This window comes from Colias philodice, chromosome 19 (assembly GCF_061535455.1).
Source record: "Colias philodice isolate Cphi_HAF_F1 chromosome 19, ilColPhil1 Martin Lab GWU primary, whole genome shotgun sequence".
In the NCBI taxonomy this organism is placed as follows: domain Eukaryota; kingdom Metazoa; phylum Arthropoda; class Insecta; order Lepidoptera; family Pieridae; genus Colias; species Colias philodice.
This window is the reverse complement of record NC_143104.1, coordinates 9,991,516-10,008,663: the sequence shown is the minus strand read 5'-3', so window position 1 is coordinate 10,008,663 and position 17,148 is coordinate 9,991,516. Positions and strand designations below refer to the sequence as shown.

General features: G+C 35.2%; 2 protein-coding genes across 4 annotated transcripts in view; both read right to left on the bottom strand.

The window, feature by feature from the left end:
- The window catches only part of LOC149480149 (ral GTPase-activating protein subunit beta), a 32,274-nt gene extending 23,207 nt beyond the window's left edge, over positions 1–9,067 (bottom strand). The window contains exons 1-8 of one of the 3 annotated variants that reach the window (XM_089707160.1): positions 8,785–9,067; positions 8,278–8,436; positions 4,529–4,766; positions 3,861–4,095; positions 3,205–3,365; positions 2,855–2,997; positions 1,910–2,018; positions 900–1,073 (exon numbers count right to left, since the gene is read on the bottom strand). In XM_089707160.1, the coding sequence (XP_089563286.1) occupies positions 900–1,073; positions 1,910–2,018; positions 2,855–2,997; positions 3,205–3,365; positions 3,861–4,095; positions 4,529–4,766; positions 8,278–8,436; positions 8,785–8,820 (1,255 nt within the window). In that variant the 5' untranslated portion in view covers positions 8,821–9,067. Of the gene's footprint in view, positions 1–899; positions 1,074–1,909; positions 2,019–2,854; positions 2,998–3,204; positions 3,366–3,860; positions 4,096–4,528; positions 4,767–8,277; positions 8,437–8,743 lie in introns of all 3 variants that reach the window. The other 2 variants (XM_089707158.1, XM_089707159.1) reach the window with 2 other exon arrangements.
- Positions 9,068–13,246: 4,179 nt separating this feature from the next.
- LOC149480148 (B-cell receptor-associated protein 31-like) lies at positions 13,247–14,555 on the bottom strand. Its single transcript, XM_089707376.1, has one exon. It carries the CDS (start codon positions 14,332–14,334, stop codon positions 13,720–13,722), a length of 615 nt encoding a protein of 204 aa, XP_089563502.1. The 5' UTR covers positions 14,335–14,555; the 3' UTR covers positions 13,247–13,719.
- Between the last annotated feature and the right edge of the window lie 2,593 nt (positions 14,556–17,148).

Genomic DNA, 17,148 nt, shown 5'->3' with positions numbered 1-17,148 from the left:
TTTTATGGTAAAGGAATAAATTAGAAACGTTACATCATAGATCTTTTTGCTTTGTAGGTATAGATAGATACATTAACATTAATTAATATTGGTTTGTATAGAAAAAGTATTTTAACCAATAATTCTTGGTTTATGTCATTGTTTTTGTAGAATACTTTATTACCCGCAAAATCGTATGCATTTATTCAATGACCAATATACATCAATATACATACTATCTAAATCAATTTCTACATTTGTGCAGTATAACTATATTATATATAATTTGTTATTAAGGTCTAGCAAAAGTGCTGGTAGGCATAAAATACTGTGCAAGTGCTATTCTACTAAAGCATGTGCAAATCAATCACTCAAACTACAGTTAACTATTATATATTCCCAGAGAAACTGTTATTGGATTTAGTTCTACAAAAACTTTTATCAAAAGCTCTTAGAAAAAAACATGAACATAAAATTCATGATTACAAAATAAAACAACATTCTTACTATCTGAATACAACACAAACAAATCAATTACAACAACAATAATACTAATTTCGCTGAGACGGTTAAAAAATTGTTACTATCCCCACAAAAAATTTCACTTTATGCACCGTTTAATAACAAAAGATTTTACTCTATGCCTTTATTTTAAGGATTTTCAATTTGTTTATTATATTGTCTGTACAGATAGTTTATTTTACTATCCAGACTTATGAATACAGATCTATTACAGAATACTGGCCTATAATTATTGATAACCTCCTTTTTTGAAGTCGGTTAACAATTTTCGAAAGCAATATGCTTTAATATTGCAAATACTATCTGGTAAATTGACTAGACATTATTTATCCAGAATATATCGAACCGGATCAACCGTCTCAGCGAACCCCCCCCTCCCCCCTCCCCATATAGCATACTTTTCTCCGGCATCTTGTCCCGTGGTCGGCTGGTGCTGAAGGACTTGGCGAGTCGTCTGTGCGCGGGGGGCGTGGTGTCGCCCTCGTCCCGCTCGGGCTCCGCCCCCGGCCCCGCCCCTTGCCCCGCCCCCGCCCCCTGCCCCGCCCCCTCCCACCAGCGCTCCGGCCCGCGCCCTGTGCAACCCGCACCCACGTGCTAAGACTTTGAAACATCTCCCCCTCCCCCTTGCTAAAGTTTACATCTGTGTTTGTTGCACATAATATGATTTCAAACCGTAAACAACTATTGTAACTACTTCTGTGCAAATTTAATATTTACAATATACAAAGTATGTATTCAAAATACGTACAAAAAACATAGTTTCTTGTAATAAAAATTTATTCTATTAAACCTTCAACCATTAGAGGAAAAACCGGAAGAGTCAGGTTAGAATGTGTTATTTTAGCGCTTTACAAAGCCAAAACCCTTTCCGCACTAAAATGTCAATAAATATTTGTTATTTCACCAAAATAAGAAAATATTTGCCCCACTCCATACCCACTATTGCCACTTAATTAAAATAAGACCAAGATTAACGAAGAAAGGACAAAAAACGTACAGAATAATTAAATAAAACTTCGATAATCAAAAGAAACTGCAAGTTTGACAAGTTACGGTACGTTCACTCAGAGTTGATTGTTTCTCTACCGTATATTAACGCATGTATTGAATGCGCTTTACCCTACACCGGATCTAATATTTTAGTAGCAATACGACTGGATCGGTTTGTACTCGCAAAATCAGGTCAACTTCAGCAAGATTATTTTTTTTTGCCGTGTCTTGGAATTGAAACCCATTCATTGAAAGACTGTCCTGTAAAAAATCCTGTAAAAAAACAGATACGATAGAGAAACACTCGACACCGTGTGAACGTACCGCTACAATGAAGAAAAAAAAGAATGAAAAAAGTCATTTAGTGAATAATAATGTTACTGTCACACACGACATTAGCATGAGCATGCATAGTTACCGAGGAAGGCATCAACATGCGCGGCCAGCCCCAGCATGGCGCGGTGGAAAATCGCCGGTAGTGCGTTCAGACATGCTTGTTGACTGCCGTCTTCCCAGCGCATTGCGTGCTGTATTAGAAAATAATATTTAATTTTTAAAGATAGTTAAGATATTGTTTTTTTAAGAATATGTTTATTTGATATTAGTATTTCTATACGAAGTTTTTTTATGCTAAATGGAATAATTATCTCAATGACTTGCTGGAGTAGATTCTAAAGACACCTTTGAAAGAAAAAAAATATATGTTAAAGAAGATGATAAAATGGCAAATAATGACTTTTAGTGCTATAAGTTTGTTAGCAATTCATCTTGCGGAATCGTTGACTCATATCAATTGGAACAATATTATATATTTTTCTAGTGGCAGAACGTAGAAGCATATTATGTTGGTGGTTGCCGATGGTGTGCAGCACGCAGTACCAGCTCTGCAGCCCGCTCACGTTGCAGCACGCTCACGTTGCAGCACGCTCACGTTGCAGCACGCTCACGTTGCAGCACGCTCACGTTGCAGCACGCTCACGTTGCAGCACGCTCACGTTGCAGCACGCTCACGTTGCAGCACGCTCACGTTGCAGCACGCTCACGTTGCAGCACGCTCACGTTGCAGCACGCTCACGCTGCAGCACGCTCACGTTGCAGCACGCTCACGTTGCAGCACGCTCACGTTGCAGCACGCTCACGTTGCAGCACGCTCACGTTGCAGCACGCTCACGTTGCAGCACGCTCACGCTGCAGCACGCTCACGTTGCAGCACGCTCACGTTGCAGCACGCTCACGCTGCAGCACGCTCACGTTGCAGCACGCTCACGTTGCAGTACGCTCACGCTGCAGCACGCTCACGCTGCAGCACGCTCACGTTGCAGCACGCTCACGTTGCAGCACGCTCACGCTGCAGCACGCTCACCTGCAGGAAGTGCGGCGTGTGGCTGATGAGGTGCGGGCGGCACAGGTCCACGGGGTTGCCGATGGTGTGCAGCACGCGGTACCAGGTTTGCATCACGCTCTCTGCGCTCATGTCCAATGGTACCAGTGAAGCATCCTCCTCACCTGATGAAATTAATAGAGAGTTGTTATTTAAATTTAGAACAATCAGGATCTGTAAACCGATGGTGCAAAAAATCTTAAAAATACAATGACCCATGTTTTACATCATATTACCCTGAAAAGGAACATTCAACTGTATTAGACAGCATTGTGAACATCAAAATCAAAAATTTTCACTTCAAAATTATATCAACAAAAAACCATACTCACTGATAGGCATAACAGGGAACAGCGGGCCGTACATATGCTTCAGCAGTCTTGCAGTTAAACACAACGATACTCGCGTCCATTGCTCTGTGAGCGGCGCGCGGTGCCGCCAACTGATGCAGTGTTCGCGCAATGTACGCCATAGCGGCGGGGAGGGGAAACATCTGCGTGTGGGAATATAGACTTTAAGTGCAGGGCATAGAACATATTTTTGAATACATAGTGTACACTAAAATCTCTATGGATAGTGTTTATTAGTAAATTTGTCATAATCACAATACAATAGGCAATAGAAACGCAATTTAAAATGCTGCTTTTTATCTTGCTGATTCTATTGCATAATTTATTATCTTTCAACTTCCAAAACTTTTAAAAATTCTGTATAACACATTTAAACATTATGTAAAAACGCATCACATTCAAGTTATAAACTCCATAAATAATTAAAAAAAAAAGACGGGTTGCACTCCGGGAGTGCCGGCAGAAGTGAAAACTTGATTATTAACGTTATGCATGTTTGATATTTTGGAATGGTATCCGTCTTACGCTTTTTCGATCAGGCCACGAGTCCTGACGCGAGTTTAAGATTTTATACCCAACGCCGCAAAAGAAGTTTTCACTTCAATACTCTTATTTATATTTTCAATCCCATCGCTCACCTATGACAAGCCAATATCCAAACTTCGAACAGCACACACAGAACCCTTTCACACAGTTGTTCCGCCGCGCCGTGCACTGGCGCTGGCGGCGCTAGTAGCGCGGCCGCAGCAGCCAATAGCAGCAGCAATAGAGCACGCCATTCACGAGGGCCCAATGCCGCGCTATCAGCCAGTGAACGGGCCAATCGGAGCACGCGATGGCATAACACCGCTTGCTTGCTTATTAGATCCGCACCTAAGAGTATAAAATCATTTTTTTGATGTTAGGATCTAAGCTAACATCTTGTGTGGAAGCACGCAAGCTATACTTTTCATATGCCAATATGATAGCTTTAGCGTTTTATTGAAATAATTTTAACACTGTACAATACTCACCCAAATCCGTTTGATAGATAAATGCGAGCGCTTGAAACAAATTATTGTTGTATTATAAACTGATAAGTAAAAAGTTACTAAATAGCAAATATTTTGGCAGCTTAGAACCTCATGTCTATTAAAGTTATTATTATTATTAACTTTTATTTATATACTAAACAAAATTTTATAGGAGGTCTTCAAAGTGATGAAACAAAACTATCAATGCCTGCTCATATAAAATGAAATAAAAAACAATCCCTTCTTGACAATAATAAAATAGTAAACACAACACACAAGTCAATAGCACTCACTCTCGTTATGCCGCGGCACAAACAGATTATGCAAGTGACTCAGTATCTTGGTAGCGTATCGTTCAGGTGCCGCTGCGAGTGGGCCTGGTACAGCTGGAGGCGGTGGTTGGGCGGGTGCAGCTGGCGGTAGGAGTGCGGATAGCCAGGAGCAACAGACGCGGACGCAGTCGCGCACCGCTTCGTGCTCCGAGAGTGGGAGGGAGAGACCGTAGCGTATCACTTCGAGCACCCATTCCACCTGTTTGTAATGTTTGCATAGTCCTACTAATATTATAAATGCGAAAGTTTGTGAGGATGTGTGTGTTTGTTACTCTTTCACGCAAATACTACTGAACCGATCACAATTAAATTTAGCACACATATAGAGGGTAACTTGGATTAACACATAGGATAGGTTTTATCCAGGAAATCCCCCGGGAACGGGAACTTTGCAAGTTTTTCTTTATATTTTCGGGCGAAGCCGCGGGCGGAAATCTAGTATATGAATATGTGGATAAAAAACAAGTACATATATTCTGCTTAAAAACCAACAAGTATTTGTGAAGTTTTCAAAAACAATAAGTAGTTGTAATGTGCACAATTCCAAAAATGGTCCGTATCAAAAACTGCCTATGCATGCATTAGGCAGTGCTTTCTAGAGTTATAAGAGTTATACAATAGAATTTGAATATTATTGCTATAAGGAAAGGTGTTAATTTCAATTAATGTTTTATACATTTTTTCTAAACTTCTTGTCTACTTGTTTAAAGTGTCTCAAAGTAGAGTCATCTTTTAATCTTACAGCAAAACTTATAAGGACTTTGTTGAAAATAAATTGTAATCAACCTGAACCATTTTGTTGAAAACAAACACTAGCTACCTAACTTGAATGTGCTCTGGATAATATTTGTATTATATACTTAATTGAAAACCAGTTGCTATAGGTAAATTAGGGAAAGCTGGCATGTTCACAGTACTCACACTTATGCAATTTCACTTACAGTATGTTCAAAAATAAATGCGACTCTAGTTTCATTTTAGACTTGAATTGTAAAATGGGTGCGTTGTAGATATATATATATATATATGCAAATATAATTACTTATGAAAGCTCTCATAATTTACCTGTAAAATTATAATTTAAAAGTAAATCAATTGATGAAGTTAATTATTTATTCTAATAATAATCAATTGGATAAAAGTATTAATAATCATTCAATTATCAAATAATAATTAAATTCCTGACTTTGGTCAAGTAAAGATATCTAAGAAATATTATATTTGTAGTAAGTACGTAATACCTACCAATACGCGCTAACAAATATGTGTTACATGTTTATTGTATAATTTTCACACTATTGGTTTTAAACTCAAACTCAAACATTTATACAATTAGACTTCTTCTAGAAGCACTTTTGAATCGTCATAACTCATAACAGTTTAACAGTTTTAACAATTACCACCAATTCAGAAAGCAGTATCTATAGAGAAGAAGAAGAATCTATTTAATCATAATCGTAATCTTCTACTTCACTGTAACTTTCATCGCTCGAAGAACTCGATGTTTCGTTGTCGGAATTTCTTAATGTTATTATAAATGAGTCAGTGTAATTATTATCTACTTTTGGTTCTAATTGAATATATTTTTCCTCATGTTCTCGCGTCTTTCTCCAAACGTCACTAAACATATCCAGACTAATAGCATTTGCTTCCTTTCTAAATAATTCTTCCACAGTTTTCAAGTTAAAGTTCACATTTTGTGATGCTACTTTCCCTTTAATTATGCCCCATAGTAACTCTATTGGGTTGAGTTCTGGATGGTATGGGGGAAGGCGCAATACACTATGTCCATGATCTTTGAGGATTGCATCAAGTAGGTAAAAATTGTGTATAGTTTGGCTTATTTTTTTTAATAATGTGATAACTCTGATTATTAATTAGTAATATGATTTTTGAAAAAAAAAAATGCCGATTTTAGTCAAAATTTATATTTTTCTAACAAGATCCTTATCATCCAAATTTCCACCTTGGTGAGAAAAATTGACATTTCTAATGAAAATGAACAAAAAATTAAATGATTTTATTAAATACTGTAAAATAGTCTATAATTCTTCCATTTACTGTATCACAAAATTCTTCATAGATTTTTAGATATTCGTACTACACCAATTACATCACCCTGTATTTATAAACAATTGCAAAATATGACACATACATAGGCCGGGAGATACTGACACAAAATTTCGGGTCATTTGTAACAGAATGGCGGTTCTACAGAGGTCTTATTACGCAATGACTAAAAGAAAAATGAAGGTCAGAACTCAGAACGCTGGTACCGGCGGACTAGTTGCGTGGGCGTTAGTCGAACACGTCGGATAAATAGCGAAAGTCAAACGATTTGTAACACAAAAATTTTAGAATTCACCGATAGCCCATAAAAAAGATGTAGGCGGTAGTGTCATGCCATACTTTTCCGGTGTAACTTACAGCCCCCCATACCGACGCGATGCGTTGATTAAAAAAAAAACAATTCAAACATTTGTACCAGGCTAACTTTTGCACAGGTAATCATCATCGTGCAGACATTTACGAAAATCACCATGCCATACTTTTCGGACGATTCTAAATGGCCACCATACCGCCGAAAATCTGCAATAAAAATTTTTTTTCGCCAAACAATTTGTACCAGTATTGCATTTGGATTTTTGGAGAGTATTTGATAAAATGTGACCATTATTATATTTGCCATACTTCTAGTAGGGGGAAAAAGTGCTGCCATACTTGAAAATTAATTTATTCGTCACGTTTCAAAAATACGACTGTACAATACGTAAAATAATTTTTTACAGTATGGGATCATTATATTCTGTTTGTTTGTATACAATTCTACCTAGAAAAAAATATCGCAGATTGCAAACATGGGGCGGATGATTGTAAGACTTAAGCCAAGACGTAAAAAAAAATGAAAAGAATTGGCGATTTGTACCAGTACGGCATTTTTGGAAAGTATATGATGCAACGTGACCATTATTATATTTGCCATACTTTTAATAGAGGGAAAAATTAGTGCCATACTGCTACAAATCGTTCAAACTACGAATAAAATCTTACAATAAGAAAAAAATCTTATACACATTCGCCACCTCCCACAGGTATGGCATTATCACACTTCTATTTATAATCATTCAGGAGTTGTTGAAAAAAAAATGTAGGGTGGTACAAATCGTTTGGCGAGAAAAAAAAATTCAAAAATTTGCAGATTTTCCGCGGTATGTCGACCATTTGGAATCGTCCGAAAAGTATGGCATGGCGATTTTAGTAAATGGCTGCACGACGATGGTTACCTGTGCAAAAGTGAGCCCGGTACAAATGGTTGAATTGTTTTTTTTAAATCAACGCATTCACGTCGGTATGGTGGACTGTAAGTCACATCGTAACTGTATGGCATGACACTACCGCCTACATCTTTTTTAAGGGCTATCGGTAAATTCTAAAATTTTTGTGTTACAAATCGTTGGACTTTCGCTATTTATCCGACGAGTGTGACTAACGCCCACGCGACTAGTCCGCCGGTACCAGCGTTCTGACCATCATTTTTCTTTTTTTCATTGCGTACTAAGACCCCTCTAGACCGCCATCCTGTTACAAATGACCCGAAATTTTGTGTCAGTATCTCCCGGCCTAACATGTGCAATGTGTAAATGTGTTGACGTTCCAGCTCTTCTTAATATACCTATACTCATAAATTAGTAATCAATAGTTATATTTACCTCAGCGTCAGTATTCAAAGGGCTCGGCTGGTGTGAAGCAAGCTGCCTCACAACAGCCAGCACTACGTCCCGGCCGCCGACAGCACCGAGCACGCCGCAGCCCCCGCCCTCCAGGGGCAATGAACTCCATTCTGAGTACATGCCGTCACTCTCCTTATTCTACGAGTACAAAATCATATTTATTTATTCTCCAATAACATGCTGGTTGAATATTAAGAACAATTTCCATGCATTATACTTTGAAATATCCATAACCATCCAAACTATTGGTTTAAGTAATAAAAAAATTATATTAAAAGAATGCCAAAGAAGTAGATGAAAATTTTGAAATAAAAATGGTAAAAGAACCATCTGATATTTTATGAGGAGTTATACTGGGCGGAGATACACCAGCCAAAGAACTTAAAAAATAAGATGTATATTTTTTTTATGAAAAAATAAATATATTCTACAAAACAAAACTCACCATAACAAAATATAATATAGCAAACCGGTAAGCAATCTCACCTTACTATTAACTCTGTTAAAAATTCCCACATTCATATATGTAACAGTACTTAACGGTAGATATTAATTAGAAACTGACGATTCAATCGATTGAATACCTAGTTTTCACAACTATTACTTTCTTGCAAAATAGCACAAATAACACAAATAAAGTGTGTAATAAATACTTGATTTTTCATATAAATTATATCCATGTAAGGATTTACAATTTTGTATATTCTTTGATATTTTTTAGAAATTATCGAAATAAAAAACAAAACATATATTCTTGACAGATGACAAATTGACACGTAAAATTGACAAAAGCATGACAAAAGTCAACACTCAACACTCGGCTCGGAGCAATTAACTAGCCTGGAGAAGTAACAATTAATTGAACAATAACGCACTAGTTTGGCCTTTTTAGCATATGGCAAAATGTCATGCGAAAAAAGAGGACAGATATATGTCAGTTCGACAGTTTGAAATGACATGTAGTTATTTCAATTTGTTTTGATCACCAGTCTGGTGATCATCGCTTGGTTATTTTAATTATTTTTTTTGAAGTGAAAAACGAGTGTTTTAGTTTAATTTGTTATTTTATGAAAAGACAATTGACTAAAGATAACATGGCTTGTGTTGCTTACGGCTGTAAAAGCCGTAGTAATGTGAAATCGGACGAAGATAGAAATTTGTCATTTCACAGGTTAGTGATTTTGATCAATTTTTGGCTAATTGTATTATAAATCAGTGAATTTACGTTATTTTCTAAATCATCTATGTTTTATCTACCCTTGATCATTGAAATGAAATCATAATTAGCTTATTTTTGAGAGAAAATGCAAAATATTACTTCCATAGTGTTGTGCAATTATCGATACTTTAATAGAAACGAAATATACGTACTTTGACAATGACTGCTTTAAATCAAATAGGTTAGGAGAAAAAAGTTATTTAAGTATGGATTTTATTGTTATTTGCAGGTTTCTGGCTTGAGAATAATTAAAAGATGTTTGGGTTAAAGCTATAGCACAGGGAAAATTGGAAGCCTTCAAAACATTCTCGGCCTTGTTCAAATCATTTCTAATCAGACGGGAAGAAAAGTAAAGTGCTTTGCAGAGATGCTGTGCGACAAGTTTAAGGTGGCATCTATTTTAAATAATAAATATTGTAATTTGGTAATTAAGTATCGAAATAAAATGTTGTTAAAAAAATAAATGTTTATTTGTTTTATTTATTTTAAACTTTTACCAATTTTTTCCTGTGGGAATGAGTTATTTTCCCGCGGTAAATTGTAGCCTATATGTTATTCTGATGTTTAAACTATATAATTGTAAAGTTCCATAAAAACTCATTCAGTAGTTTTTACGTGAAAGAGTATCAAATGTCCATCCATACTAATATTATAAATGCGAAAGTAACTCTGTCTGTCTGTCTGTTACTCAATCACGCCTAAACTACTGAACGAATTTGCATGAAATTTGGTATGGAGATATTTTGATACCCGAGAAAGGACATAGGCTACCTTTTATTGCGAAATATGTACCACGGGCGAAGCCGGGGCGGACCTCTAGTTCTTATATATTTTTGCTTTTATAATATTAGTAGGATACGACTATTGATTTGTAAAAAGATCAACCAAGTGGAAGTCAAATTCGCACACGAAGGGTTCCGTAGGTATAATTCTATGAATGAATCTATGAAAACAGGAAAAAATACGTACCTTTTTACGAAACCATAAAAACAATCTAAACCGAAATACCTAATAATATTTTTTATAAATACCACTACCATACAATGCAAGGCAGTCAATACGCATCGTAAACGAATAATTCCAAATTAAACGAATCTTAAAATTTGGAATTACCTATCCATAATTCAAAATTAAACGAATCTTAAATTATCTTCAAGCAATTTTATATCTTAATTTTTTTATTTATCGATATTTTAGTATTCGATAAAGTGTCAAGCACTACCATTTTAGAACAAAAAGTGGCTACATGTGGATTTGAATGCCAAGCAGATAACAGTGTGTTGTCTCTTTCTATCGCATTAATAAGGGTATTGAATAAAAGAGAGCCACTATATAAGAAACGTTCAATTAATTGTTACTTCTCCAGGCTTGTTAATTGCTCCGAGACACTCGGAGCAATTAACAAGCCTGGAGAAGTAACAATTAATTGAACGTTTCTTATATAGTGGCTCTCTTTTATTCAATACCCTAATTAATGCGATAGAAAGAGACAACACACTGTTATCTGCTTGGCATTCAAATCCACATGTAGCCACTTTTTGTTCTAAAAAGGTAGTGCTTGCCTTTACTTTATCGAATACTAAAATATCGATAAATAAAAAAATTAAGTTATAAAATTGCTTGAAGATAATTTAAGATTCGTTTAATTTTGAATTATGGATAGGTAATTTCAAATTTTAAGATTCGTTTAATTTGGAATTATTCATTTACGATGCGTATTGACTGCCTTGCATTGTATGGTAGTGGTATTTATAAAAAAATATTATTAGGTATTTCGGTTAAGGTTGTTTTTATGGTTTCGTAAAAAGGTACGTATTTTTTCCTGTTTTCATAGATTCATTCATAGAATTATACGGAACCCTTCGTGCGCGAATCTGACTTCCACCTAGTTGATCTTTTTACAAATCAATAGTCGTATCCTACTAATATTATAAAAGCAAAAATATATAAGAATGGACATATTTTGATACTAACTACGTAAAAACTACTGAATGAGTTTTTATGGAACTTTACAATTATATAGTTTAAACATCAGAATAACATATAAGCTACAATTTACCACAGGAAAATAACTCATTCCCACAGGAAAAAATTGGTACAAGTTTAAAATAAATTGCTTCAAATAAAACAAATAAACATTTATTTTTTTAACAACATTTTATTTCGATACTTAATTACCAAATTAAAATATTTATTATTTAAAATAGATGCCACCTTAAGCTTGTGGCACAGCATCTCTGCAAAGCACTTTACTTTTCTTCCCGTCTGATTCGAAATGATTTGAACAAGGCCGAGAATGTTTTGAAGGCTTCCAATTTTTCCTGTGCTATAGCTTTAACTCAAACATCTTTTAATTGTTCTCAAGCCAGAAACCTGCAAATAACAATAAAATCCATACTTAAATACCTTTTTTTTCTCCTAACCTAAAGCAGTCATTATCAATGAAGTACTTCGTTCCTACTCAAGTATCGATAATTGCACAACACTATGGAAATTATATTTTGCATTTTTTCTAAAAACTAAGCTGATTATGATTTCATTTCAATGATTACGGTTAGATAAAACATAGATGATTAAGAAAATAAGGTAAATTAACTTATTTATCATACAATTAACAAAAAAATTGATCAAAACACTAATCTGTGAAATGACAAATTTCTATCTTCGTCCGATTTCACATTACTACGGCTTTTACAGCCGTAAGCAACACAAGCCATGTTATCTTTAGTCAATTGTCTTTTCATAAAATAACAAATTAAACTAAAACACTCGTTTTTCACTTCAAAAATAATAATTAAAATCACCATGCGTCCGTGACCAGACTGGTCACTGAAACAAATTGACATGGGCACATGTCATTTCAAACTGTCGAACTGACATATATCTGTCCTCTTTTTTCGCATGACATTTTGCCATAAGCCAAAAAGGCCAAACTAGTGCTATATTGTTCAATTAATTGTTACTTCTCCAGGCTTGATAAGTTGATAATTGCTCCGAGACTCAACAGCTCGTCAACAGCTGATGAATTCTTAATTTTTTTATGTACATATATATGGGAATAGATACTTGGGATTGCTGGGGATAAAACTTGGAATATTTTTATTAGATTTTGAGACGCGATGTAATCAAAAATGAAAGGAATCTAAGGTAAATATTAGGTATGTGAATACGGATTCGCGTCGACACGCTATTTTACGAGGCGAATAGCAATAACGAATGCCAAATTACTATATGCACAATTAGATTAGATTCAATGAATATGCTATAAAACCATGCAGCACAGTGGCACAGGGTACAACATGCAGTAACAGAAATATGAAATTAATAATTTTATGTTTTAATTTAATATACTTTTTATTTTATATAGACAAAGGGATTTCAGATATTATCTATAATAAAAAAGTTCGTTATAAACAGCCTAAGTAAACAGCATTCACTTATATTTTAGAGAAAATAACAATCAATACCTACATAAATAAAAATATTCATTGTAAAAGATATTGACTGAATGAGATTACATATTACATGCTCTGTGTAGATTACTATCATATTTTCCAACTGAAGGTACACATTGAGACAAATCCATGACAAATCCTTTACCCAAATATTAAAATGAAAACATTTTATTTTAAATTGTGCAATACACACTTTTGAAGTTACATCTTTTATCATTGGTCCTCAGCATTGTGTTATAAAATAATAAAACTAGGTAAAAATAAAACTGGAGTACTTTGTCAAAGCATTTATTAAAAAACATTTACAAAATATATTTATGACTTAGAGCATTTATTATTTACACAGCCAAATAAACATTAAAAATGCATTTTAGCATAAAAACAAACAAAATGCATACAAGTTAAAGTTTTACTTTAATAAAAAGATTCAAAGATAGACAGATACTTCTTTTTTTAATCAGTCCAAGAAACATTTTTCCTTACAATATATTTATAAGTACAGCACCCTTATAAAACCATCACTCATTGTTATCTATCACTCTTGAAAATAAAATAATAAGCTTTTGACTGATTTAACTTTAAATACTACCTATGAAAGAAGCATAAGTATTACAAGATAGGTAAGTTACATAATTAGAAAATGATGTTTAAATAGGATGCTTAGTTTCCATCCATGAATTATCATTACTAGTACAATATTATATGGTTAAGTATTTATCAAAATTAATATAGATCTAATCTCAATATTTATGTGTCACCCTGTCCGCTCGCATTGTTCTTCAAATCTTCATACATGAGACGCCACATTGTAGCCTCCGCTTCTAATTCTTTTACTTTTGCTTGTTGATCTTCCAACATGTTCTCAGTCAATTCTAATTTTTGCTTGAGAGCATTATCCTGTGCTTCGTTAATAGTGTTAGCTACAACTGTTGATTTGGCCATTTTAACTGTATCCTCTGCTTTCTTTATTATTTCTTGTGCTTTCATTTCCAATTCATACTGTATAATTATCATCGATACAAGGCGCCTTATGACAAATGCAAGAAATATTGCGAATCCTGTGATGTAAAAATTTCTTTGTGCTCTGAACAGTTTAACATTTCCTTTCATCTCACTTGTTAAATGCGTGTGGTCAGTCGATGAATACTTACGCATTTCCCTGACAGCGTCCATGAGGAATAAAGCCAACACTCCAAGAAGTACGTAGAAATACACAGCAGCTTGCTGTTGGAAAATAGAAAATAGTCGAGATTGAAAGAAAGCGTGCCATTTTCTTGGGCTGAATAGTGGTAGTATCAGTATAATGACGATGGCTATTTCAAAATAAAGATAACCGGCAATGAATGTCCATTGTATCGACATTTTGGCAAACGAACGCACACGATTCAATTGCAATGCAACGAAAACTGCAGGATCACTGAAGTGGCCGATAAAATTAAAGCCGGTTTATCAAGTTTTATAATTTCTTGTAAAGCAATCAAATTTCATCACTACTTTCAAAAGTTGTAAAATCACAATAATAATGTTCCTGCTGTGGATTGTTAAATTTTCTGCTCCGAAGTCCGATCTGTCAAACTGACTTGTAATTGATTTAAAAATGCATCCAGTAATCTGACACGAGCAAAAAGTCAAAACAAGAAAAAAAGCAAAAAAAGGAATAATGCAGATGTGCAGCTTACAGTGTTGCAGCCGTTGCAGCCTAGAAAAGTACCACAGAGTACTTACTGTATATACAGGAGAAAAGTATAATAGCGGCAGTACACATGGGGCCAAGGCGTTGGGCCAACGTGTTGGGAAAAAATGAAGGATATCAAGGTTCCTGTTCACACATTGGCGTACTGATCATTCTGCATTGGCGCTTCAAAGATGGACGTAGTCCGTAGAAGTTCTTGCAGCCGCGGCAATTTAATTATATACAGTGCGTTTAATTATTACGTACATGTGCATCAATAACAATGAGTGTACTCTGCCGTCTGCGATGATACCATTTTCCAATCTCTATTGTCCTTTTTTTATAACTGTATAAATAAAACATTATTATGTTTAGATTTTTTCAAATGTTTAAAATGTGTACATTTTACATTTAATTTAATTTTAACTACTTACCTATAAAACGAAACTTTAAAGATTAGATTTTAGATATTATTTTATTAAATGATAATATTATTTATGTAATAAAGCACAATTTGATCAAAATAATGCTCATTGTATATTGTTATTTAATTTTTAAGAACAAGTAACTTTTTAATACTATTTTACTCATTTTATAAAAATATTCATTTTTTTATCGCATTGTATGAAAGTTAGATAAGAAAAACATCTAGAATAATATAATAAATAGAAAATAGAACATCTAATTTACTGAGTCATATGGTTTTATTTTTGTGTAGTTCATGCCGTGGATTCCAAATTATTCCTTCATGTCGATACAAATCTACGAATTGTAAAACCTCGGCGCCGCCATCGCTATCGGAACATGGTTAAACGTAAATTTCATTGACGCGCAACGTTACTGTCTCCGCTGACGAGTAACAACAAACTGAACAAGACACCAACGTGTGAACGCTGTTTGTGGAGCGCGCCAAGATCCTTTGATGTGTGCACAAAAAACCGACAACATTCGGTTGGCCTGCCAATATTGGCGCCAACTAGGCTAATGAAGCCAACATACCGCCAAGTAGCTCTCTACACGTTGGCCCAACCCGTTGGCCCAACACGTTGGCCCAATGTGTACTGCCACCATAATAGCGGCAGTACACATGGGGCCAACGTGTTGGGCCAACGTGTTGGGCAAAAATGAAGATTCCTGTTCACACATTGGCTTACTGATCATTCTGCATTGGCGCTTCAAAGATGGACGTAGTCCGTAGAAGTTCTTGCAGCCGAAACAGTGCGTTTAATTATTACGTACCTATATGTGCACCAATAACAATGAGTGTACTCTGCCGTCTGCAATGATATCAATTTAATTTTAATTACCTATAAAACGAAACTTGAAATATTACGGACGGATGTACCTATTGATTGGTGATATTTGATCAATTAGCACAATTTAATCAAAATCATGCTCATTGTATATTGTTATTTAATTTTTAAGAACAAGTAACTGTTTCATACCTACTATTTTACTCATTTTATAAATATATATTCTTTTTTTTTCGAAAATGTATGAAAGTGAGTTATGAAAACATCTAGAATAATATAATATAATAAATAGAAAATAAAACATCTAATTTATTGAGTCATAAGGTTTTTATTTTTGTGTAGTTCATGCCGTCGATTCCAAATTATTAAATTCCTTCATGTCGATACAATTCTACGAATTGTAAAACCTCATTGCTTGTCAACATCGGCGCCGCCATCGCTATCGGAACATGGAAACGTAAATTTCATTGACGCGCAACGATACTGTCTCCGCTGACGAGTAACAACAATCTGAACAAGACACCAACGTGTGAACGCTGTTTGCAGAGCGCGCCAAGATCCTTTGAAGTGTGCACAAAAAACCGACAACATTCGGTTGGCCTGCCAATATTGGCGCCAACTAGGCTAATGAAGCCAACATACCGCCAAGTAGCTCTCTACACGTTGGCCCAACCCGTTGGCCCAACACGTTGGGCCCATGTGTACTGCCACCATAAGATTGTCTAATCTAAAAATGAACGCCCCTCCACTGTGTTTACGCTCACATTCAAAGTACGTGTATAGACGCAATACACACAAATTGGTCTGCCTCATTGGTCGTTCAGTCCTCCAGTCCCGTCCATGCCCGAACGACAGGACCAGTTGGCCAACTAGTGCATAAATGACGCGATGCACGACAGAACGGACGTGTCATTCCGTACATAGCGCGCTCTCCCCGCCATACAATGCTAGGCACCTGAACTGATCGCCCGATTAGTTGACAAATCAGTGCGCGAGTGTCAAAGTTTGCAGTAGAATCGACGCGCGCACACATATAAAGTGGTTCAATAATTATTTGTCCTCACACATTGAAACAATTAAGTTTAGTGGAGGGGCGTTCATTTTTAGATTAGACAATCTCTACTAGAAAATGATCATGAATGATTCTGAATATCATGACGTCATCTTTAAAGATTTTTTATTTTATTCTATAATCATAAATTGTGACAGTTTTGGCTGGGAAAGTAGAAAAACAAAGAATAATTAAGCCTT